At 38.9% G+C, this 22,381-nt stretch overlaps 2 protein-coding genes across 2 annotated transcripts; one reads left to right on the forward strand and one right to left on the reverse strand.

Annotated features, from left to right (window-relative positions):
- The first annotated feature begins 29 nt into the window (after positions 1 to 29).
- Positions 30 to 15,316, forward strand: PSMD5 (proteasome 26S subunit, non-ATPase 5). The gene is made up of 10 exons (XM_005879210.2): positions 30 to 283; positions 2,945 to 3,089; positions 4,460 to 4,573; positions 5,007 to 5,135; positions 7,172 to 7,281; positions 9,201 to 9,343; positions 10,092 to 10,283; positions 12,572 to 12,681; positions 13,070 to 13,210; positions 14,711 to 15,316. The coding sequence occupies exons 1-10, from the start codon at positions 108 to 110 to the stop codon at positions 14,966 to 14,968; spliced, it is 1,518 nt and encodes a 505-aa protein (XP_005879272.1). The 5' UTR covers positions 30 to 107; the 3' UTR covers positions 14,969 to 15,316.
- A 1,368-nt stretch (positions 15,317 to 16,684) lies between these two features.
- On the reverse strand, positions 16,685 to 19,651 carry LOC102245471 (putative UDP-GlcNAc:betaGal beta-1,3-N-acetylglucosaminyltransferase LOC100288842). Its single transcript, XM_014550181.1, has 2 exons — positions 19,576 to 19,651; positions 16,685 to 18,004 (listed from the first exon to the last, which is right to left on the reverse strand). Exons 1-2 carry the CDS (start codon positions 19,579 to 19,581, stop codon positions 16,901 to 16,903), a joined length of 1,110 nt encoding a protein of 369 aa, XP_014405667.1. The 5' UTR covers positions 19,582 to 19,651; the 3' UTR covers positions 16,685 to 16,900.
- Between the last annotated feature and the right edge of the window lie 2,730 nt (positions 19,652 to 22,381).

Here is a 22,381-nt window from a genome sequence, read left to right on the forward strand (position 1 = left end):
GGGAGGTTGCGTCCCTCAGATCTCGCGAGACTCGGAGAATCCCGCCGGGATCCTGGAGCCGGGAGCCGGGAAGGCGGTCGTGCAAGCCCCTTTCTGCTGAAGGAGGCATGATGGCGGCCCAGGCGCTGTCGCTGCTGAGGGATGTGTCGCGGCTGGAAGCGCCGCTGGAGGAGCTGCGCGCGCTTCAGTCGGTGCTGCAGGCGGTGCCGCTCAGCGAGCTCCGCGAGCACGCGGCGGAACTGCGCCTGAGTCCGCTTTTCTCCCTGCTCATTGAGAACCATCGGTGAGAGGACCCCGCAGCTTGAGCGGCGTGGGGGTGGGGGGAGGCGGACGGGGAGACTCCGCCAAGTGTGGAGACGCGAGCGGCTGGGATGGAGGGAGGGCTTTACCCAGTCGCAAATAAAGGTTTAAAAAAAAAAGCTGAAATTTCAGAGAGGGAAGGACCCTAGGCTGAGAGGCAAGAAATGGGGTGCAAGCCCAGCCCCCGAGCTGTGCCCCTGACCACCCCCTGGCCTCACTGCCTTCATCCTTAAAGTAGGACTTGAGGGCGGGGAAGCAAGGTTTCCCGCCCGCAGGGAGGACTCCACAGTCTTTGTGCACCAGTGCTTGACTTTTTTTCTCCTCAGGAGGAGTCCTATCCTGGCAATTTTGCTAGATCCATCAACATTTTAGATTCATACACCATTTGGTCCAGTAATTTAACATGCAGGTATACTTTGTATTCCGTAATTTAGAAGAGTTAAAAAATACTTGTGATCCAAAACTTTTCTACTTGAAAATATTGTAGGATCCCACTTACATGAGGTACCTAAAGTAGTCAAATGCGTAGAGAAAGTTGAATGGTCGCCAGGGGCTGAGGGAAAGGGAAAATGGGGCGTCAGTGTTCCATGGATGCAGTTTCAGTTTCAATGGGAGATGAAAAAGTTCCGGAGTTGGATCCTGGTGATGACTGCACAACACTGTGAATGTACTTAATGCCACAGCACTGTACTTACAAAATGGTTAAAACATAGAAGCATGGAACAGACTGAGGAATTTCAGAGGCTAGGTGGTGGTGGGGAGAGATAAATCGGGGAATTATGATATGCATGTATGCATAGCCCATGGACACAGACACAGTGTGGTGAAGGCCTAGGAGTGGGGTGGAGGGGGTCAGTGGGGGAAAAAAGAAACAAAGGGGACATCTGTAATACTTTCAATAATAAAGATAAATTTTTAAAAAGAAAAAAAAAAGATTAAAATGGGCCCGGTCACACCATTGACCCATGAACCAGGTCACAGTTTGATTCTCGGTCAGGGCACATGCCCAGGTTGCGGGCTCCATCCCCAGGAGGAGGCATGCAGGAGGCAGTCCGTCAATGATTCTCATCATTGATATTTCTGTCTCTCTCTCTCTCTCTCTCCCACTCTCCGAAATCAGTGAAAAAGATGGTAAAAATTGTAAATTTTATGGTCTGTACAATTGCAATTTTTATTGATTGATTTTTGGAGAGAGAAACATTGATTTGTGGTTCCACTTATTTATGCATTCATTACTTGATTCTTGTATGTGAGCTGACTGGAGATCAAACCTGCCACCTCGGTATATGGGGACTGCACTCTAACCAACTGAGCTACGTAGTCAGGACCGCAATTTTTTTTTTAAAGGAAAAGAAACCCTTTAGCGGTCTCTCCCCTTCCCCCTTTCATCCACTTGCAGGTTCTGGCAGCCAGTGATCTGCTTTCTGCCTCTGAATTTGTCTATTCTGAACATTTCATGTAAATGGAATCATTGTCAAAAGGAATCCTTTTGTGTCTGGCTCCTTTCACTTAACATATTTTCAAGGTTCATGTTGTAGCATGCATCAGTACTTCATTCCTTTTTGTGAGGAATATTCCTTTGTGTGGATATACCACATTTATGCATTTAATTGATGGGCATTTGGGTTGTTTCCACTGCTATGAATATTCGTGTACAAATTTTTGTGTGAACATGTTTTCAGTGATCTTGGGGATATGTTCATTTTTAAGGCTTTTGCTATTTATTACTTGATCGCCTTTTAGCAAGATCATACCAATTTAATAGTGTGCTTCCTATTAGCAATGTATGAGTGCTCAGTTGCCTTTGCTGCCTATTAAGAGACAAAGAAGTTATTCTTGAAACACCTTCTGAATGTACATCTGGTAGTCATCAAGTTTTGATTAATTTACTTCTTTAATAGCTTCTTGAACCTCTTTCATTCCTTCATCACCTCAACATAAACTTCTAACTGAAAATTCTTTCTCTAACACTGACAGAGTGATTTCTAGAAGTCAGATCTCATCATGTTAATTCTGCTTTAAAAGCCCATCTTGACTTGCCATTGCCGTCTGGGAAAAGGTGAAATTCCATAGCAGGACATAAAAGACCAATCAAAATCTGATTGCTGTGCATTTTTTAAAATTTCATTTCTTGACATTCATCTTTTTCCTTTTACCTACCTTCTTCCCATTTCTCTCCCTTTCTGATCCCAGTCATACCAAGTTACTTGTGGTTCCTTGAATGCATACCACTCTGTGCCTTTTCATGTGCTACTATGCCCTTTACCTTTCTTCTCTTGGGTAACTTAAAAATTTGCTCAGGTATACCCTGTTTCCTTTGTTCTTTACTGAGTTCCCACAGCTCCCAGCTTTAAGCTAGCCTTTATCTAACTGGATTATAGTTGCCTATTTTTCTGTATCTTCCATTAGACTGAGCTCCTTGTGGTTATAGAATATATCTTATCATTCTTTGTAGCCCCAGCACAGGCATGGCACATAATAGGTACGTGGTAAATGTTTAATGAACATTTAATGTTAAAGTAGAAGCTGATGTTTTGAAGAGAAGTCTGTGTGGAGATCCTCATTGAGCCAGGGGTCAGATATTATTAGATTCCCTTCTACCTGAAAGGACATGAACTAATGAGGTCTATGGTATCTCCTTTAGGGAACAGACCACTTTGTGTGTATCCATTCTGGAGAGATTGCTCCAGGCTCTGGAGCCAGTTCACGTGGCTCGGAACTTCAGGGTTGACCTGCAGAGGGGACTGACTCACCCCAATGATTCCGTAAAAATCCTCACTCTATCCCAGGTATGAAATCTTGCTAGCACATAATAAGGGAACCAACCCTTAGTGACCACCTGCTCTGGGCGAGTTTCTGTGCAGGGAGATGAAGAAAACATGATCTCTCGCTGTCCCTAGGGAGTGTCTAGTCCAGTGGTGGGCAAACTGCGGCTCACGAGCCACATTCGGCTCTTTGGCCCCTTGAGTGTGGCTATTCCACAAAATACCACATGCGGGCGCGCACTTCGTGGCCCGTGGGCAGAAGTCGGTTTTTGGCCTGGGTGAAACAAGTATACAAGACGAGTGTGGATGGGAGAGTTGGAAGGGGTCGACTCAGCGAATGTACCTCAATCAGATTGAGGACGTTTTTAGCAAAGGCCAGCTTAGGAGTACCCTAATTAAGTTAATAACAATGTACCTACCTATATAGTTTAAGTTTAAAAAATTTGGCTCTCAAACGAAATTTCAATCGTTGTACTGTTGATATTTGGCTCTGTTGACTAATGAGTTTGCCGACCATTGGTCTAGTCTATTCGAGTGTACATAGCTAACTATGACCAGGGGGATACAAGTTAAAGTAAGAAGTTCTAAGTACCATCGGCAGTATTCATTCATCAAATACTGAGTTACTTTTACATGCCAGGCACTGTACCATATGTTGTTAGAGCTACTAAGGTAAATAAAAACTTATTTCTTTCCTTAGAGGAGCCCCTAGTCTAGAGAAAAAGATTGCCATGTTAAGTCATGTTGTTATACTGGCATGAACAAAGTTCTGTTGTAAAGGTTCCTAAACCAACAAATTAAAACAGTTCTTATCACTCTGGTAGTCAAAACATGCTACTATTTGGGTGAAGAACTGCTGCTGAGAATGTTAGTATCTGAGCAGTTAGTTTATCCAATAGGTATTCAATTACTGTTTTTCCTTTTCTCCTCTAAAATGTTTATTCAACAGATTGGGGAAAATATCAATTTATCATTTATGTGCCAGACACTGTAGTATGTGCTTTACCTACTTAGTCTCATTTAATCTTCATTACTATCCTGTACTTAAGTATTATATTCCCACTTTACAGATAAGAAATTAGGCTCAGAGAAGTTACTTGCCCAGGGTTTCAGTTTAGCTAAAAGGGAATAGAACTAGGAATTTTATTGTTTTCACTCACTGAGGTGTCTCAACTCTTTACCCATTTTATTTTTTTATTTTTCTTTCATAGATATGACTATGCCATTGTGTGCTTGGCTTTAATGAATGTGGGTTATTTGGAATTTTTAATGACTTGTCTTGTAGTTGTAATCAGTAACTATTAGAATAACTGTACACTAAGGTAATTTGACCGTCAGATGTTCATTTGTTGCCGTACCTTGGAAGAGTATTTCTGATTGTTTTTTTCTTTCAGGTTGGAAGAATTGTTGAAAATTCTGATGCTGTTACTGAGGTTCTAAATAATCCTGAATTACTAAAACAAGTCATTTATTGTATTGGTGGAGACAATCTATCTGTAGCTAAAGCGGTGAGTCAGCTGCAACAATCCACTTGAACATGCAGAGGTATTAGTGTCTTAAACGACAAAGAAAGGCTTTCTGGATTGAGAGGTGGAAGTTTAGAAGAGATGATTGTGTAATTGCAGCTTCATATAGATGGTGTCAAATAAATAAATGGTGTTGAATAAGTACTAGTAAACTTCTACTTTCTAGAGTACACATATCTGAGTTATCGGTCATAGGGTTTACATTGGGTTACTTCCTAAGAAGCAAAACTTACATAATTATTTTCTGTTGAGAATGCTGTGTATCTTTTCCAATTATAAATAGTAATAATTAAAACATAGTGAATGCTCATGGGACAAGGTGCATTCAAGACACTAATTTTCACATCAGTCTTATGCAGTAGATATTACTATTTTGTGTTTTTATGAATTAAGAGATATTTTCTTTCCTTATAAGGCCATTAAATCCCTGTCAAGAATATCACTGACCCAAGCTGGACTGGAGGCTTTATTTGAAAGCAATCTGCTGGATGATTTGAAAACTGTAATGAAAACAAATGATATTGTTCGATATAGGGTCTATGAGGTAAGATGAAAAGCACACTTTCTGATGCCTACGATTCAGAATGCAGGAAGAGTTACCTTTGAAGGCAAGATGGGTCATTTAACATGCATTTATTGAGTATATAGTCTGTGTTAGGCCTTATACTGGGTACTGGGGATATAGGATGAACTCTCCACCTAGTATGTGAGACAGTCATAAAAATATGTATACTGCTTTATTAAGTACTACAGTAGAGTAGATACCATTGGAACTAGACTTTGAAACACTTAGTTGTAGTAGTAGTAGTAAGAAGAAATGGTTCCCATTTTTACCAGCTTTGTACTGAGTCCTGTGCTAAATCCTCACATGTATTGTCTTGGTTCTCACAATAATCCCTATATACCATTATTATTAACCTCACTATTAATGGAGTAATTGACCCAAGGCCACACAATTACTAGGCTGCATATTTAAAACAAATCCTCTACAGTCTAATTCCCTCTTCAGAGCTTACTTTGTATGCCTTCATACTGATTTTCTTTCTGCCTCTCTAGCTGTTTCTTCTAAGTCTCCTGGCTTGTTATCTATTGAGCTATTAATTGTTGGGGTTTGTGAAGGCAGAATCCCAGGCTCTCGTCTCCTTGTAATCTGTATCCATTTTTATTTTATTTTTCTTAAATATGTTTTAATTGACGTTTTACAGAGAGGAAGGGAGAGGGATAGAGAGTCAGAAACATCGATGAGAGAGAAACATCCATCAGCTGCCTCCTGCACACCTCCCACTGGGGATGCGCTCGCAACCAAGGCACATGCCCTTGACCGGAATCAAACCCGGGACCCCTCAGTCCGCAGGCCGACGCTCTATCCACTGAGTCAAACCAGTCAAGGCTCTGTATCCATTTTTAGGCAATATTATTCATCCTGTGATTTCAGTGCCGACCAATAATGGTGATGACTTCCAAATGTAAACCTCCAACCCAGACCTATCTCTCTTTTGAGCTCAGATCTTCATGTCCAACTGTTAACTCTCTTCTCCTTGGACATATTCTAGGCCCCTCACACCTATGTTTAAACCAAACTCATGATCTTTTCTAGCCACTTCATGCCTCTAATAAAAAAAACAGCAACAACAAACTGGCCCTGTCTCATAGTCCATGCAGTTGGCTATTACACCTCTAGCTCATTCTCTTTGAGGCTTTGTTCTCTTGGCCACATATCCATTCAGTCATCACGTTGTGTCCGTTTTTCTTAAACCCAAGCATTTGTCTTCCTTGATAAAGCCAGTAGCGCCCAAGTCTAAGCTACTGATCTCTCACCTGAACTACTTTAACTGCATCCAAACTAGTCTCGTCCATTTTTGTCACTACTAGTCTATCTTAACATGTAGTTGGCATGATCTTTTAACCAAGAAGTTGTGGATTCAATTCCTCATCAGGGCACATACCTAGGTTGCCGGTTTGATGCCCGGTCAGGGCATGTATGGGAGGCAACCGATCGATGTTTCTTCTTACTAAATCAATAAACATATTCCCAGGTGAGGATTTAAAAACAAAAAACAAAATCTGGTTCTGTCATTTCTCTGCTTGAAATTCTCTAGTAAGCCCGTAGAACATACTTGATAAATGAGTAAGTGAATGACTGACAGATAGAATGCAGGCATGGATGAATGAATGATTTTTGCAATCTTTTTATTGTTGCTGATTCAGGCTTTTGTACCTTGATAATAATTTCTTTTGTAAAAAGTGCACATACACCCAGATATAATGGAGTGTTATCGACTGCCTCCCATACGTGCCCCAACTGGGAATTGAACTGGCAACCTAGGTGTGTGCCCTGCCTAGGAATCAAACCTGCAACTTTTTGGTGTATGAAATGACGTTCCAACCAACTGGGCCCCCTGGCCGGGGCCCAAAATAATTTCTTATTTGTTCAGTGAAATTTTCCTACTTGTGGAGATAAATACATGTAATATATATTTTTTTAAATTTCCTATAAAGTGCCTAATCCTGCATTTATCATAAAATGAGATTTAACAAGTTTGGGGTTGTTTTGACCTTTCTGTTTTTCTGTTCTTTCAGCTAATTGTGGAGATCTCTTCTGTGTCACCAGAATCTCTAAACTACTGTTCCACCAGTGGGTTGGTAACCCAGCTTCTCAGAGAGCTGACTGGGGAAGATGTGCTGGTCAGGTATGTTGGCTGAGAGAGTTCTTAGAGCATAGTGTCCTCCTTTGGAGGGCCAGAAAACAAACTTTCGACTTATCTTCCCTAGTGGAGCTTGTGCCTAGGTTGCAGTCTCATGACAAAGTATGTTCTGAAGAAAGGGCCTTTAGAAAATTGCTCAAGTGATATTGTGACAACATACTGGAACTTAGTAGAGCCCCATATGAGAATACTGCTACTTTTTTTTTTAATATATTGTTATTGATTTCAAAGAAGGAGAGATGGAAACATCAATGATGAGGGAGAATTATGGATCAGTTGCTTCCTGCACGCCCCATCCTAGGGATTGAGCCCGAAACTCCGGCGTGTGCCTTTGACCGGAATTGAACCCGGGACCCTGCAGGCTGATGCTCTATCTACTGAGCCAAACCAGCTAGGGTAATACAGCTACTTTTGTTCCCTGTCCTTAGGCATACACGCCTGCTTTAAAAAAAAACAAACCATATTTTTTTTAACTTGATTTCAGAGAGGGAGAGAGAAACATTAATGTTGAGAGAAAATTGGCTGACTCCTGCATGCCCCACACTGGGGAAATTGAGCCCATAACCCAGGAATGTGTTCTGATCAGGAATTGAACTGTGACCTCCTGGTTCATAGGTCAATGCTCCACCACTAAGTCACACCAGCTGGGCTTCCTGCCTGCTTTTAAAAATTTGTAATCACATAACTGCCATTTTGCATTACTTAATGTGCTACCATACACATTTTTTGGTGTTAAATAAATAGCACTATGGCATGATAGAAAACATGGACTTTTAAACATGAGTAAGACTTGGGCTTACATGCATCTCTGCTTATTAGCTGATTGACCTTGGACAAATTATTGTAACTGTTTTGCACCTCATCTAAATGTAACAATGGCAAATCTATAAAGAAGGTAATATGAGGATTAAGTGCATTTATCATAGAGACCAAGACAGTGGCTGACATAGGTCCTCAAAGAAATGTTAATTCCAATCTTTTCACTCCCAGTACTCTATTCTCTAAACCCCCTTGTCAAATGTTTCCTTGTTGATATTCCACAATTTACCAATATATCCTCACTGTTGAACACTTAGTGTGCTTCAAATATTTTGCTGTTATAATAGCACTGTAGTTATCTTTGTGTATACAGAAGTTTGTTTTCCTTAAGTGATTTGTTGATTGTCCTGTGTTTTTTAAATGTGACCAAAATTGTTAAACTCATATGCAAAAATCAGACACCAGTTACACTTTTTCAAAGCATTGGAAATTAATTTTGTTAATTTTTTAGTTCTGTATCAGATTTTATGACATAAAAAAAAACACCTACAAATAGTTTTTTAGTTAATTGGGAAAATTTGATAATGTTTGGGTATTAAGTGATACCAAAGAATTACTATTAATTTTTAAATATGTGGTAAAAGCATTATAATTGTGTGAGAAAACATGTGTTTTAGAGATGTTTTAAAGTATGCAGGGGTAAATGGCAAAATGACTAGAACTGATTTTAAAATAATTCAGTAAAAAAAATAGATGAAATAAGAAAAGCAAAATCTTGATAACTATATAATCAGGATTATGGTTACCTGGGGGCTTACTGTTCTGTTCTCTGTACTTTTGTATATGTTTGACATATCAAGATAAAACAAAAGTTTTTTTAAAAATCTCTTAGGAGTAGCTTTATTATAGTAGAAATAATAAGTGCACCTTAAGTCAGAAAGTCAAGATTTAAGTCTAAACTGTACCTTGTAATAAAGATGTGATTCCGGACAAGTCACTGCAATTTTCTCATCCTGTACCCTCATGTGAAAAGTAGAGCCAGGATTATTGACCTTTCAGATTTCATGGGAAGAATTAAATAAGATAACTTACATGAAAACAATTCCTAAACCATGCTAATCATATGCAAAATCTTGGCATTTCAGAGCTACCTGTATAGAAATGGTGACGTCAATGGCATATACTCATCATGGACGACAGTACCTTGCTCAAGAAGGAGTGATTGATCAGATATCTAATATAATTATTGGGGCAGATTCAGACCCTTTTTCTAGCTTCTATTTACCAGGTAAGAAATATTGATGCCTGTGGAAATGATGGCGCATGTTTTGTTTCTGAGTTATTGCTGTCAGGGCAGACCAAGGATCATCATCTTTAGAGCTTATTCCCTTGAGATGATACCCAACTCATAGCCCCTTAATGAGGTAGAATCTATTGCTCTGGGAGCCATTGCAGTATTGATTCTGATTTTCTGGAAATACTACTGTTTAGATCATTAGGATTGTTTCCTGTGCATCTCAGCTATAAGAAACATAAATTAAAATACTAGTAGTGATATTTACAGTATATTCACAGATTCATCAAATCTTTGAGTTGTAATCTTTAGCTAATACAGGAACTATTCCAGCTATTCTGTTCAAGGACATGATTGATTAGTTTTTCTTGAGCATTTCCAGAAATTGGAGATTTATTCCTTTATTAGGTAGCCTAGATTACTTGATTGAAGAAAATCTGCTTTAAAATTTCTTCCTAATAATAACTCCAAACTTACCTTCCTGTGATTTGTATCCACTGATCCTTGTTCTTTGTTCTCCCTCTTGCTTGTGACAATGCTTTTTTCACCCAGCTCCATTAACACCCTGGGACCACTCTTTTTAGGTCCTTCAATATTTCCTTATGGTCTGTCTCATTTCAAGACAACATAGTACTATAGCCTTTCACAGTAATAGTTTATTACTGTCCCTGTGGAAACATAGGACCTGCAATTTATGCTGTCTTCTTCCCCTATTAAAATACATTTTTGTAAATATCTCTAGGATTTGTGAAGTTTTTTGGGAACTTGGCCATCATGGATAGTCCTCAACAGATCTGCGAGCGTTTTCCAGTTTTTGTGGAAAAAGTCTTTGAAATGACAGAAAGTCAGGACCCCACCATGATTGGCGTAGCAGTGGACACAATTGGAATCCTGGGATCCAATATTGAAGGAAAACAGGTTTTACAGAAGACAGGTTGGTATGACTTGTTTTAGCTTTCTTTAAGGATATCTTAATTTTTAAAGTTTTTATTTAATATGTCTATTTATTTTAGAGAGAGAAGAAGGGAGAGAGAAACATCAATTGGCTGCCTCTTGCATGCCCTGACCAGTACAGGGGATGATGCTCAACTAACTTTTCTACACCAGCCAGGGCAGGGATATCCTTTTTTTTTTTTTTAAATATATTTTTATTGATTTCAGAGAGAAAGGGAGAGGGAGCGAGAGATAGAAACATCAATGATGAGAGAGAATCATTGATCGGCTGCCTCCCTCGCACCCCCTTCTGGGGATTGAGCCTGCAACATGGGCATGTGCCCTTGACCAGAATCAAACCTGGGACCCTTCAGTCTGCAGGCCGACGCTCTATCCACTGAGCCAGGATTCAATATGTAAGTTTGTTGGCTGGTACATTAATTGCATTGTTAAAACTGCTTTTATATATGGCAATCTTTTACCACGACCTTGGACTCATTCCTAAAAAGTCTCATAATTATTAGTGAATATTTTTTTGAACTTGGCTGGAGCAAGCACTCTTTCCCGCTGCATCTTCCTTAAATAATATTCATGGTAAAAAGATGATGGGCTGGAGTCAGGAAGAACTAGGTTCTTTCACTGACTTAGCTTCTTTAATTGTATTTGCTTCACTACTGTAGGCCTCATTTTCCTCTTTTTTTTTCAAATCTTTATTGTTGAAAGTATTTCATTTTCCTCATTTTTAAAAAAGGGTATAACAACTACTTCTCAGGGTTGTTGTGAATATTTAATGAAAAGATAGATTTTTTATACCTGTAATGTCAAGGACCAGGGAAAAATTATTACAAGATGTCATGTTAAGAGATACTTTTGCCCTGGCCAGTGTTGCCCAGTTGGAAGAGTGTTTGTCCCATGCACCAAAAGGTCGCTAGTTCAATTCCTGGTCAAGAACATCCCTGGGTTTCTGGCTTGATCCCCAGTAGGCAGTCAGTGGATGTTTCTCTCTCAGATCAGTGTTTCTCTCTCTTTCCCTCCCTTCCTCTCTCTCTAAAATCAATAAACCCATTTTTTAAAATGTGGTACTTTTATCGAACATCCATGAGTATCTTGAAAGCACTGAATTTGGCACAATTTGGTGGCACTGTTAAAACCCTTGTGTGAAGTGTATGTTCAAAATTAATATACCGTTGTGCATCACAGTTAGTATCCTTGTTATATGTACTTTTTTGAGTGCATTTTCCTATGACAGAACCCTTTTACAATCCTTCAAAGAACATACTATTGTCATTCTCATTTTATAGATAAGGTAGTTGAAACTCAGAGAAGTTAAGAAAAGTTTCTAAGATCATACAGACTGTGTAGCAGCTGCTACTCAAATCCAGATCCTTTGATTCCTATTCCTCCACACTTTTACTTATATATGCTGTATTGCATATGAATGTGTGCTGTAGCCTTCTCACTTTGTCTCTGACTACATGTTTATTTTTATATTGGTTTAAGTTGGTGGAGGTCATAGTATATGAAAGCAAAGCACACTTTAAAAAAACCTCTTTCTTCATTTAAGATAGCTATTATTTAAGAAAATAACAAGTGTTGACAAGGATGTGAAAATTTTATGTTACTTGTATTTTATCCTTGTATATATGTGGTGGGAATGTAAATGGTGTGGCCATTGTGGAAAACTAGTGGTTCCTCAAAAAATTAAACATAAAATTACCATATGATCCAGCAATTCCACTTCTATGTATATACCCAAAATAATTGAAAACAGACTCAAATAGATACTTGTACACCTGTGTTCATTAATAGCTATTGTTCACAATAGCCAAAAAGTAGAAATTACTCATGTTCGTTGATGGATGAAAGGATAAATAAAATGTGGTATATACATACAATGGAATGTTAATCAGCCTTAAGAATGAATGAAATTCTCATACATGCTACAAGGAAAAACCTTGAAGACATGCTGAGTGAAATAAGCCAGACACAAAAGGATACATACTGTATAATTACACTTATACAGTACCTAAAGTTGTCAAATACACAGACAGAAAGTAGAATTGTGGTCACCAGGGAGTGGGGACATTGGGGAATGGGGAGTTATTATTTAATGAGTACAACTTTTAGTTTGAAATAATGAAAGTCCTGGAGATGGATGGTGGTGATGGATGCATAACAATGTGAATGTACTTAATGCCACTGAGCTATATGCTTAAAAATGGTTAAAATGGTAAGTTTCACGTTATTTGTATTTTGTGACAATCAAAACTATCTCATTATCCTTCAAAGGAACTCGATTTGAACGCTTACTGAAGAGAATAGGATATCAAGCAAAGAATGCCTCAACAGAGCTCAAAATTAGGTGTTTGGATGCAGTTTCATCTATTCTTTATTTACCAGTAAGTAGAGTGGGAAGTTAATGAAACATAGTGGGATGTACTTGGGAGAATAAATCTGTATGAGTTAACATAATACTGGTTAATTTAATATAAATGTTGATCAGATAAATGCCATCTTTCTTACTCTTAGTAAAAGAGTATAGCCCTCATTATATGACTAGTGACATTTTTTAAGTTAAAGTGGAATCACAGAATATTGGAACTGGACCAGCCCCTAGATATTGCTTAATCAACCTCATTAAAAAACAAACAAAAAACCTGATAAAATATGGGCTGGGTTTGGGGGAAGGTGCTCCACACTTGGCAGAGATCACACAGCAAGTTAATGACAGAGTGCTGTGTTTCCTGACTTCCAGATGTCTTGCGATTTTTCTTTTCCGTCCTGTAGCCTGAGCAGCAGACTGATGACCTCCTGAGGATGACAGAATCCTGGTTCTCTTCTTTATATCGGGACCCGCTGGAGCTCTTCCGTGGCATCAGTAATCAACCCTTTCCTGAACTACACTGTGGTGCCTTAAAAGTGTTCACGGTAGGCAACCCCTTCTTTTCCCCAGGTTCTTCTGGGACTCTGTTCAACACATGAGTACTTTCAGTGAGCCAGGCACTCTGCCGTGTCCCAGGGATACACAAGATGCTGTGGCAGAGCACAGAGTACTATGGGTTCACAGAATTAATTCCAGATTCCTTATCTACCATCAAGTAAGCCCTTATTGTCCTAACCAGTCTTCTTCATGAGCCCTATTTATGGCCATTCCCCTTCTGGCACTTAATGCTCTAGTGATACCAAACTGCTTGCTTCATATCTCTGGGCCTTCACGTGCCCTCTGCTTTAAACATTCTTCCCTAACTTTGCTTGTTAACATCTTATTCATACTTCAAGGACTGATCAGGTATCTCCACAAGGTTGAGTGAAGAAATGTTGGCTCTCATATTTTGCATGTATTCATTCAGCAAAAACTTTTTAAATATATTTTTGTTTATTTCAAAGGGGAAGGGAGAGGGAGAGAGAGCTAGAAACACCAGTGATGAGAGAATCATTGGTCGGCTGCCTCCGGCACAGCCCCTGCTAGGGTTTGAGCCTGCAACCCGGGCATTTGCCCTGACCAGGAATCGAACCATGACCTCCTGATCCATAGGTTGGCACTCAATCACTGGGCCACGCCAGCCGGGCACATTCAGCAAATATTGATTGAGTTTTTGGTGAGGTTTTTTTGCTAGGTGCTAGGGATACAATAGTTAAGAAAAATATACAAGACCTTCCTTTCATGTAGCTCACTGTCTGTTGAGGGACCCAGACAGTAAATATAATTGTATAGCTCATTATATAATTAGAGTTGTGGTAAGGATTATACCTCTGTGTTCTATTTATTACATTATGTTGAAAATGTTTATTTATTGACCTATTAAACAGAGTTTGTTGAGAATAGGAACCATACCTGATTTATCTTTGTAGTCCTAGCATTTACCATATAACCAATTTATCTATTTTTAAATAAATATTCTTAATGTTTATTTCATTTTTGTATTTCTGTATACTATAATTTACTTACCATCCCCTCACTATTAGACATTTATACTGTAACTGTCGCACTGTAATGAATATCTTTTTAAAAAATATATTTTTATTGATTTCAGAGAGGAAGGGAGAGGGAGAGAGAGATAGAAATATCAATGATGAAAGAGAATCATTGATCAGCTGCCTCTTGCATGCCCCCTACTGGGGATCAAGCCCACAACCCAGGCTTGTGCCCTTGACCTGAATCGAACCCAGAACCCTTCAGTCCGCAGATCAATGCTCTATCCACTGAGCAAAACCGGCTAGGGCTATAATGAATATCTTTGTATACAAAGACTTTTAACATTTAAATTTTCTTAAATTAGATTCCCAGGAGGGAATTTACTTGGGCAAAACATTAACATTTTTAAGGTTCGTGTTGCCAAATTTTTTTCTAAAGATTGTGCCATCCGACTAACAAACTTAATTTCTTAAGCCTCAAAGGAATTGTGTTCTCTCTGCCTTCCATTTCAGGCCATTGCAAACCAACCCTGGGCTCAGAAACTTATGTTTAACAGTCCAGGTTTTGTAGAGTATGTGATGGACCGGTCCATAGAGCATGACAAAGCTTCAAAGGATGCCAAATATGAACTGGTGAAAGCACTCGCGAATTCCAAGACAATTGCAGAAATCTTTGGGAACCCATATTATTTGAGACTCAGAACTTATGTGAGTGAAGGTCCATACTATGTGAAACCTATTTCCACAACAGCAGTGGAAGGAGCTGAGTGATTTCTTCTAGAGTCTAAATCATTTTTGGACCAAAACTTCTCCTAAGGCATTTGACTCTCTCTGTATTTTACTAAACAGAGACTTCTCTCCCCCCAGAATTATCGTAGTGTGTTGAACCTAATTTTATCACCAGCATTTGTTGTGTTTCTACATAAAGTACAATGTGAAACCAAGAGAGCACAAACTTGGTTATAATTGAAACATATTTTTCACATTCATTTGACTGCCTTACTGTTTACAAGAAGATGGAAGTTTTGTTCTCCCAGAAAACTTGTGGACTTACTGTCTTTTTTAAAAGTTTGCTTTAGCCCTGGCCAGGTGGCTCAGTTGGTTGGAGCGTCGTCCTGTACACCAAAAGGTTTCAGGTTTGAGTCCAGACAGGGCACATACCTGGGTTGCAGGTTTGATCACTGGTTGGGTTGCATATGGGAGGCAACCAATCAATGTTTCTCCCTTCCTCTTTCTAAAATCAATAAACATATTCCTCTAGTGAGAATAAATAAACAAACAAATAAATAAATAAAATTTGCTTGAACTAAAATAGAACTAAATTGTTTCTCTTCGCCATCTTTTTTTTTTTTTTTCTTTCCCCTCTTCTGGTTCTACTTACAAAGTCTTGGATAAAATTATTCTTTGAAAAACAAGCTACATGGGATCTCAAAATTATGTTCTCTATAATAAGAATAAATACTTTGAAAAGGTCTCTTTTTCTTTTTTGTTGTTACTATATTTCCTTTGAAAATAAATTATAAAAAATGTTTCTAGTATTCTTCGATGCTTTTTTTATATTTGTCAATGAATTTTACTCTCTTGTGGTTTTGTGGGGGGAGGAATGATAACATGATAACTCAGAAAGGTCCCCAGACTGTCTTTATTTATTGGTGGGTCTCATTGTTGAGGGTTTTGCTTTTAAATTTTCAAATTCATCAAGTCAATATTGAGTTGATCAGAGAAAGGGAAACAAACTCCTAATAATCAAGTTAAGACGAGATCATTAGGATGGGCCCTAATCCAATGACTGATGTCCTTAAAATAAAAGGTAAGTTTGGACACAGACACAACACATATATGAGGTCACAGCCACACAGGAGACAGCCATGTGAAGATGGAGGCAGAGATTAAAGTGATGCATCTGTAAGCTAAGGATTGCTGGCAACCACCAAAAGCTAGAAGAGACAAGGAAGGATTCTCCACTACAGGCTTCAGAGAGAGCATGTCCCTGCTGACAACCTGATTTCAGACTTCTCTAGAACTTCAAGTGAGTAAGTTTCTGCTGTTTCATGTCACCCTATTTGTGGTACTTTGTTTTGGCATCCCTAGGAAACTAATACAGAGTGTATACATAGCATAAAATATGAATTTGTTAACATCCCATCTATGAATCATCTAATTAGTACTTAATGAAAATCTTTTTCATGAAACATTAGAGGCCCAAGTTTTATACTAGTGAGGTTTAAGTTAATATATATACAGAGTAGCTAAAACTTTAAATTGAATATAATCCGCCACTCAGATTACTAAAATGTTTCCTGTTTGTAGACAAGATGAACATTTGTTAAATTCCTTATTTTGCGTTTTCTTTAACATCATTCTCAAAAATTAGTCACCTCTGCTATCACTTGAGTCATGAGAGTTTTATAAGTATGATTTTTTTAAAATTCACTAGTTGTAAAGAGAAACCAGACTTTTGGTTGTAATTAAATTTAATGTTCTAACTTTTCTGGACGAGAGGTTTTATTTGGAAAAGAGTCATGCTACACCAACTCAAATTCTTTGAAGTGAGATTTCAATATGATGTAGTATATCGGGGCACTAAAACTTTGCAACTTTCTGAGTACAATTAAAACTACATAAAACAAAGAAGGAGGAGTGCTTTCTGTGACAAGGTTGGAGGTTAATTTAAAAAGAACACACGTATAAGAAAGAGAAATCCTAATCACCAGAATACATGGCGTCATTTTTTATGCTACCAATATGAAAATGTTTAAAGCTGTCAAGGTATGTCAGAAGCTTGCAGGAAATGAGTCCAGAGTAAGTTTCGAACAGTGTACATTCTTTCCCATCATTAATTTCCTTCCATGCCAAGGGCATTTCGGCATCAGTAGTTTCTGAAGATGTGAAGATGAACTTATAGCAACATCTGTTGTATCTGATGTGTCTTTTCCCAGAAAACCTTGAACTGTGGATGGGTATAAGGCCAACAAACTTGGCACAAATTCCTACAAACACATCAGCAGGCACCATAATGGGTACTTCTTTGAAAACTATATACATCATCCGAGCCACATCTTGGGACATAATAAAGGCCTCACCACTACAGTAATCTGGGTAGTACTTTTCTGGGTATTCAATAAGAGGGACAAATTCTTGACTAGTAGGGTCTCTATTGGGCATATCCTGATGGATAACTCTTCCTACATAGATATCTTCAAGGTGTTCTTTCAAATTGAGAAGATAATTTACCAAGCTTAGTGGATTGACAAACATATCTTCATCAACTTTGAGAATGAATAAGGCGTTAGGGCAGAAAGTCACAGCCCACTGCGTCATTGTGATGATCTTTAGAGTTTGGTTCTCAGCACTGTCCAAAAAGATTCCTTCGATTATATCGTTATACTTATAGGACTCTTTGTCTATCTCTTGCTGGGTAGTTGCCATAATAGGCATTCCCAAAGCAAACAGTGTGAGAATGGGATGCCCTTGGACACTGGTCATGTTACCCCAGGTTTTTCTGATGAGGTCCCGTCTTGTTCGATTCCCGGGGCTACTGAAGATAAGAGAGAGCAAAAATATGTTCTTCCCTTTACACACTTCCGACTGGCTCAAGATATAATATTTGGAAAGATTACTTCTTAGGGGCTCCATGTTCAATTTTCTTGCCTTATCCTTAATTTCAAGAACTTTCATATCTACATAAGGCAAAGCATGCAGAAAGTATTCTTCCACAAAATCAGCCCCAAAAAACAAGGCATGAAATAGGATAACATTAAACAGAATGAAACACCACTGGTGAGTCCGAAGTCTGCAGAATGTCACCTAAATAAGAAAAGGACACATGTTCATTCAACCTTCATCTCCACTTCTGTTTTTGCCCCCATCAAACACTATATCTCTTACAACACTTAGTGGTACACTATTTTAAGTGTTTTTGTTAATCTGTCCCCAACTAGATCATGGCCTTCTGGACAGCAGGCATCATGCCTATCTCTTTTCCAGTAGTGCTGAGTTTAGTGTTTGGCACAAAGTGGAAGCGGAATAAAATGTTAGTTGGTTGTTTTCTTGCCTGTTTGGATGAGAGCCTGCTTACTATATACAAGGCTCTGTGTCAAAGCAAAGAGTCCTACATAGGCACATGGATATAAAGTAACAAGTGGCATCGTTGTGCTAAAAGCCTATAGGAAAATACATGATGTTCTTCCTGGAATTGAAGCTCTTGGATCAGTTTCTTCTCTAATTACAAAGGTCAAGGGCTATTTTTCAATGACATGGTTGCTTTTGTTGGCCACTGCATGATGGCTACTATCAAACATTTACATTATTCCAGTATGACTTTTCAACTTACTCTAATATTTGATTCTGACATTGTCTTGACAATGTTCCTTAATCCATCTGACATGTCTGTCAAGATGGGCAAATTCCTGCTCTCTGCTTAGCACCCCATTCAGAGATCTAGGACGGAATGGTGCCAAGCTTCCATCACTTTATCAAAGGAGATGGCAACTTTCCATTTAGAAGAGTATATGCAGTATTGTAATATAATAGATCCAGGAAACATTAAAGGAATTAAATCTCTGTTCATTGGTGCTTCCATCAACAAAACCTCCCATAATAATAGGTACCTCTTATTGAACACTTGTCATGGCCCAGTTGCATGCCTTAATCATTTAGCATGGCAATATCCCTTTCAAATAGGTTTTTCAAAATTAAGCTGAGCATTGAGCTGTTGAATAATTTGCCCAAGATCATTCAATGCGTAAGGGGGTTAAGTACAGCCATGATTTGAACTCAAGTATGTCAAATTCCAAAGCTCGCTCTTAACCACTAGAGCAGCACCAACGAACATTTTATTCCGCTTCCACTTTGTGCTGTTGATGGAAGCACCAATGAACAGAGATTTAATTCCTTTAATGTTTCCTGTGGTCGAGACCCCTTTGGGGGTCGCCTAAGACCATCGGAAAACACATATATAATTACATATTGTTTTTGTGATTAATCACTGCTTTAATTATGTTCAACTTGTAACAATGAAAATACATCCTGCATATCAGATATTTACATTACGATTCATAACAGTAGCAAAATTACAGTTATGAAGTAGCAACGAAAATAATTTTATGGTTGGGGGTCACCACAACATGAGGAACTGTATTAAAGGGTTGCGGCATTAGGAAGGTTGAGAACCACTGCACTAGAGAATCCTGACTCCTATCTTTTACTTTTCCATGTCTGTTGAACAGGAAAAAACAACCAAACCAAAGTCCTGATATTAGAATCTGAATTCCTTTCCATTTTCTCAGTGCTGATTATTTGTACATAGAAGAAACCCCAGCCACCTCAAAGGCTATTGTAATAGATAGCAAATGCTTCAGAGATTATAAGAAACTTACCTGCATGTTGTCTGTGAGCAATTTCAGGGCTTTGAAAATTACTGAGTCCAGATGCCAAATTATGCCCAAATGTGTCTCAGGATCAAGGCAGTCTAACAGCAATTGAAGTACTAGGTGCCTCAGACTTTAAGGATAAGGTTTCTAGCCAATCAACCTGAGCTTTTGTCCCAGAATACCTGCTGGCTGTATAGGAGAGCAAGTGCTGATCATGTTACAGCTAGAGTGAATCCAGAACAAAGAGTTAAAAAAAAAAAAAAAAAAAAAAAAAAAAACCTCTTTAAATGCTTCCACTCTTCTGTACCTCTTGAAACTGACCCTTTGTCTTTATGCCAGTTTCTGATGAAGTATGCCTGGGAGTTGAAAGAACAGTTCACCCACACCCCCTCTCCACACCATCATCACACAAGGAGAAATGTCACATAGTGTTTTTGGAGTGCATCTCACACAACTGAACAGTTGAAGTAATTCATGCCCTCCACACATGCACGTGCAAGAAAGGTACTAAACATCCAGGAATAGGTGTCATACCAGTGGGTGCAATTTTTTCTCCCCATATAAACAAATGGTGAGGTTTGGGATATATTTCATTGGGAAGGATTTTGAATTCCTAGTGTAGGCTATGGAAGAGCTTTACTAAATCATGTGTCATCCAACTACCTCTCCCAGGTAACTATCCCAGAATGGAAAATAACGTAGTCTATTTTAGCCTGAATTGAAGAGACTGAGCATTTGATATTTAGCATTAGCTATTTTCCTAGAGCATATATATGTAGGAAGTATCTCAAACATTGTTTCCACCAGTAAGTTTATTTTCAGGAAAGAACAACATCCAGCATATTTTCATGTTTTTGTCACAGAAGCAGTTGTGCTGAGCGCTCTGTTATCTGACCAGGCTATTTTTTTCTCTTTCTTCTTTTCACATGTTGATCCTCTTACTGGCTATTCACGTCAGTTTTTGTAATTACTTGACTAGGAATAGCTCATTACATTTAAAGTTGTCTAGGTTTTCTCAATAATCATTGCTTAACATTGGAACTTTTTACAAAGTTGGAAAACCTAACCTTGAAAACCATTCAAATGAAAGGGATTTTTTACATATACTAAATCTAACAATTAAATAGGTCTTAGAGATATTTAATTAAACACATTCTATTTTGCAATTTTCATTTTTTATAGAGCCATATATTTTGCTCCTGGGTCTCCTCTGAGCTTAAACTTAGAGAATTTGGTTTCTTTGTCCATAAGAGCTTCAAACAATATATTGCCTCTGGAGCAGCTCCATCTGGAATTTCCAGTGTGAGTCATCAAACTCCTACCATATTTGGATTGAGACTGCTGGAAACATATAGAGGTGTTTGGTTTTCTTGATTACCTTAGTTAGGACTGCCTTCCCTTTCATGGAGGTTATCTGATCTGTGTACTCATGTCCCCCCATCACACCACCCCCCTACTCACACAGTCATTTTTTATTTCCCATGTTTCAAGTACTGTAGATGGACTCAGGCTATTTGGAGCCCTGCTCTACCACTAACTATATATGTGACTGTCTTACATCTATATTATGTGTTATGCCTATATCACTCAACTGAGCTGTTCAGTATAGTAGCCATAAGCCACATGCCAGTGCCCCAGGGCCCGGGACCTCACCAACCATTTAATTATTTTTGTTGCTTTTGAGAGAGAGAGAGAGAGAGAGAGAGATTTGTTGTTTCACTTATTTATGCATTCATTGGTTGATTCTTATATGTGTGCTGATCAGAGACCATGCATATTGGGATGGTGCTCTAACCAATTGAGCTACCAACCAGGGTCAAAACTTCAATTAATTAAAATTAAATACAACTAAGATTTTATTTCCTTAGTCACATTAGGTAATTTTCAAGTGTTTGAGAGCCACCAGAGGTTACTAGCTGTCCTATTGGACAGCACAGATAGAGAATACCATTGCTGAAAGTCCTATTGGACACTGCTGGTATAAGATGTGTAAATGTATGTGTTTGTGTGTGTGTGTTTGTGTGTGTGTGTGCACACATGTGTGTAAGATTTATGAGCCCTTACGGAGAGATAAGGATACTTATGCTCTGAAGGCCTATGTTGAAATATTCTTTTGACCTGGGTTTCTCCATCTCTACAAATGGAGCTGATAATAGTAACTAGCATGTAGGGTTGTGGTGGGAATTGAGTGCTATAACTTAAAAAGTAGCTTGACACTAAAGATTGTTTTATCTCCTTAGTTCTCAGAACGATCAGATGAGGAAAATAAAGCCAGAGGTTAAGTAACCAGCCTGAGTGTGTAAGAGTTGAGGTTCAAGTATAATAATCTCTCTTCTTTCCCTCACCAACCTTAATTTTTCGCCTTAGCACTTGCTAAAGTTTGCGTTATGTCTTATTTATCTGTCTCTTCCACTAGGAGATAAGCCCCAGAAGGCCAGGATTTTTGTGCTTTTTGTTCACTAACCCTATCTTCTTGGCAGTGTTTGGGACACAATAGGTGCTTAGTAGGTTGTTTGACTTTGGACACGTCCCTTAACTTCTCCTCCCTCTCCTCCATGAAGTGAGGATAACAGAAAAAGTGCCGCAGAGTTGGAGCAAGATCAGATTGGAACATAAATGCGCTGGCTATGTTCTGATATTCTGGAAATAAGTTTAGGTCCAGGCTCCACAACTGTCGAGAGAGCCGCACTGCGCATGCTCCGCCTCCCTCGCCGCTCTCCTCAGCCTGCTGCTTCCCCCTTGAGGCGGGGGCCGGAAGTGCAACCGCGTCCGCTGGGCGCCGCGGGCGGAGGGACGCGCGGAGATGACGCAA

This window comes from Myotis brandtii, unplaced genomic scaffold (assembly GCF_000412655.1).
Source record: "Myotis brandtii unplaced genomic scaffold, ASM41265v1 scaffold589, whole genome shotgun sequence".
Classification (NCBI taxonomy): domain Eukaryota; kingdom Metazoa; phylum Chordata; class Mammalia; order Chiroptera; family Vespertilionidae; genus Myotis; species Myotis brandtii.

Coding starts and splice junctions, on each gene's coding strand:
- PSMD5 (XM_005879210.2), top strand. CDS start 108: ATGATGGCGGCCCAGGCGCTGTCGCTGCTGAGGGATGTGTCGCGGCTG. Junction 3,090..4,459: donor AAATCCTCACTCTATCCCAG/GTATGAAATCTT, acceptor TTTTTCTTTCAG/GTTGGAAGAATTGTTGAAAA. Junction 9,344..10,091: donor TTCTAGCTTCTATTTACCAG/GTAAGAAATATT, acceptor AAATATCTCTAG/GATTTGTGAAGTTTTTTGGG.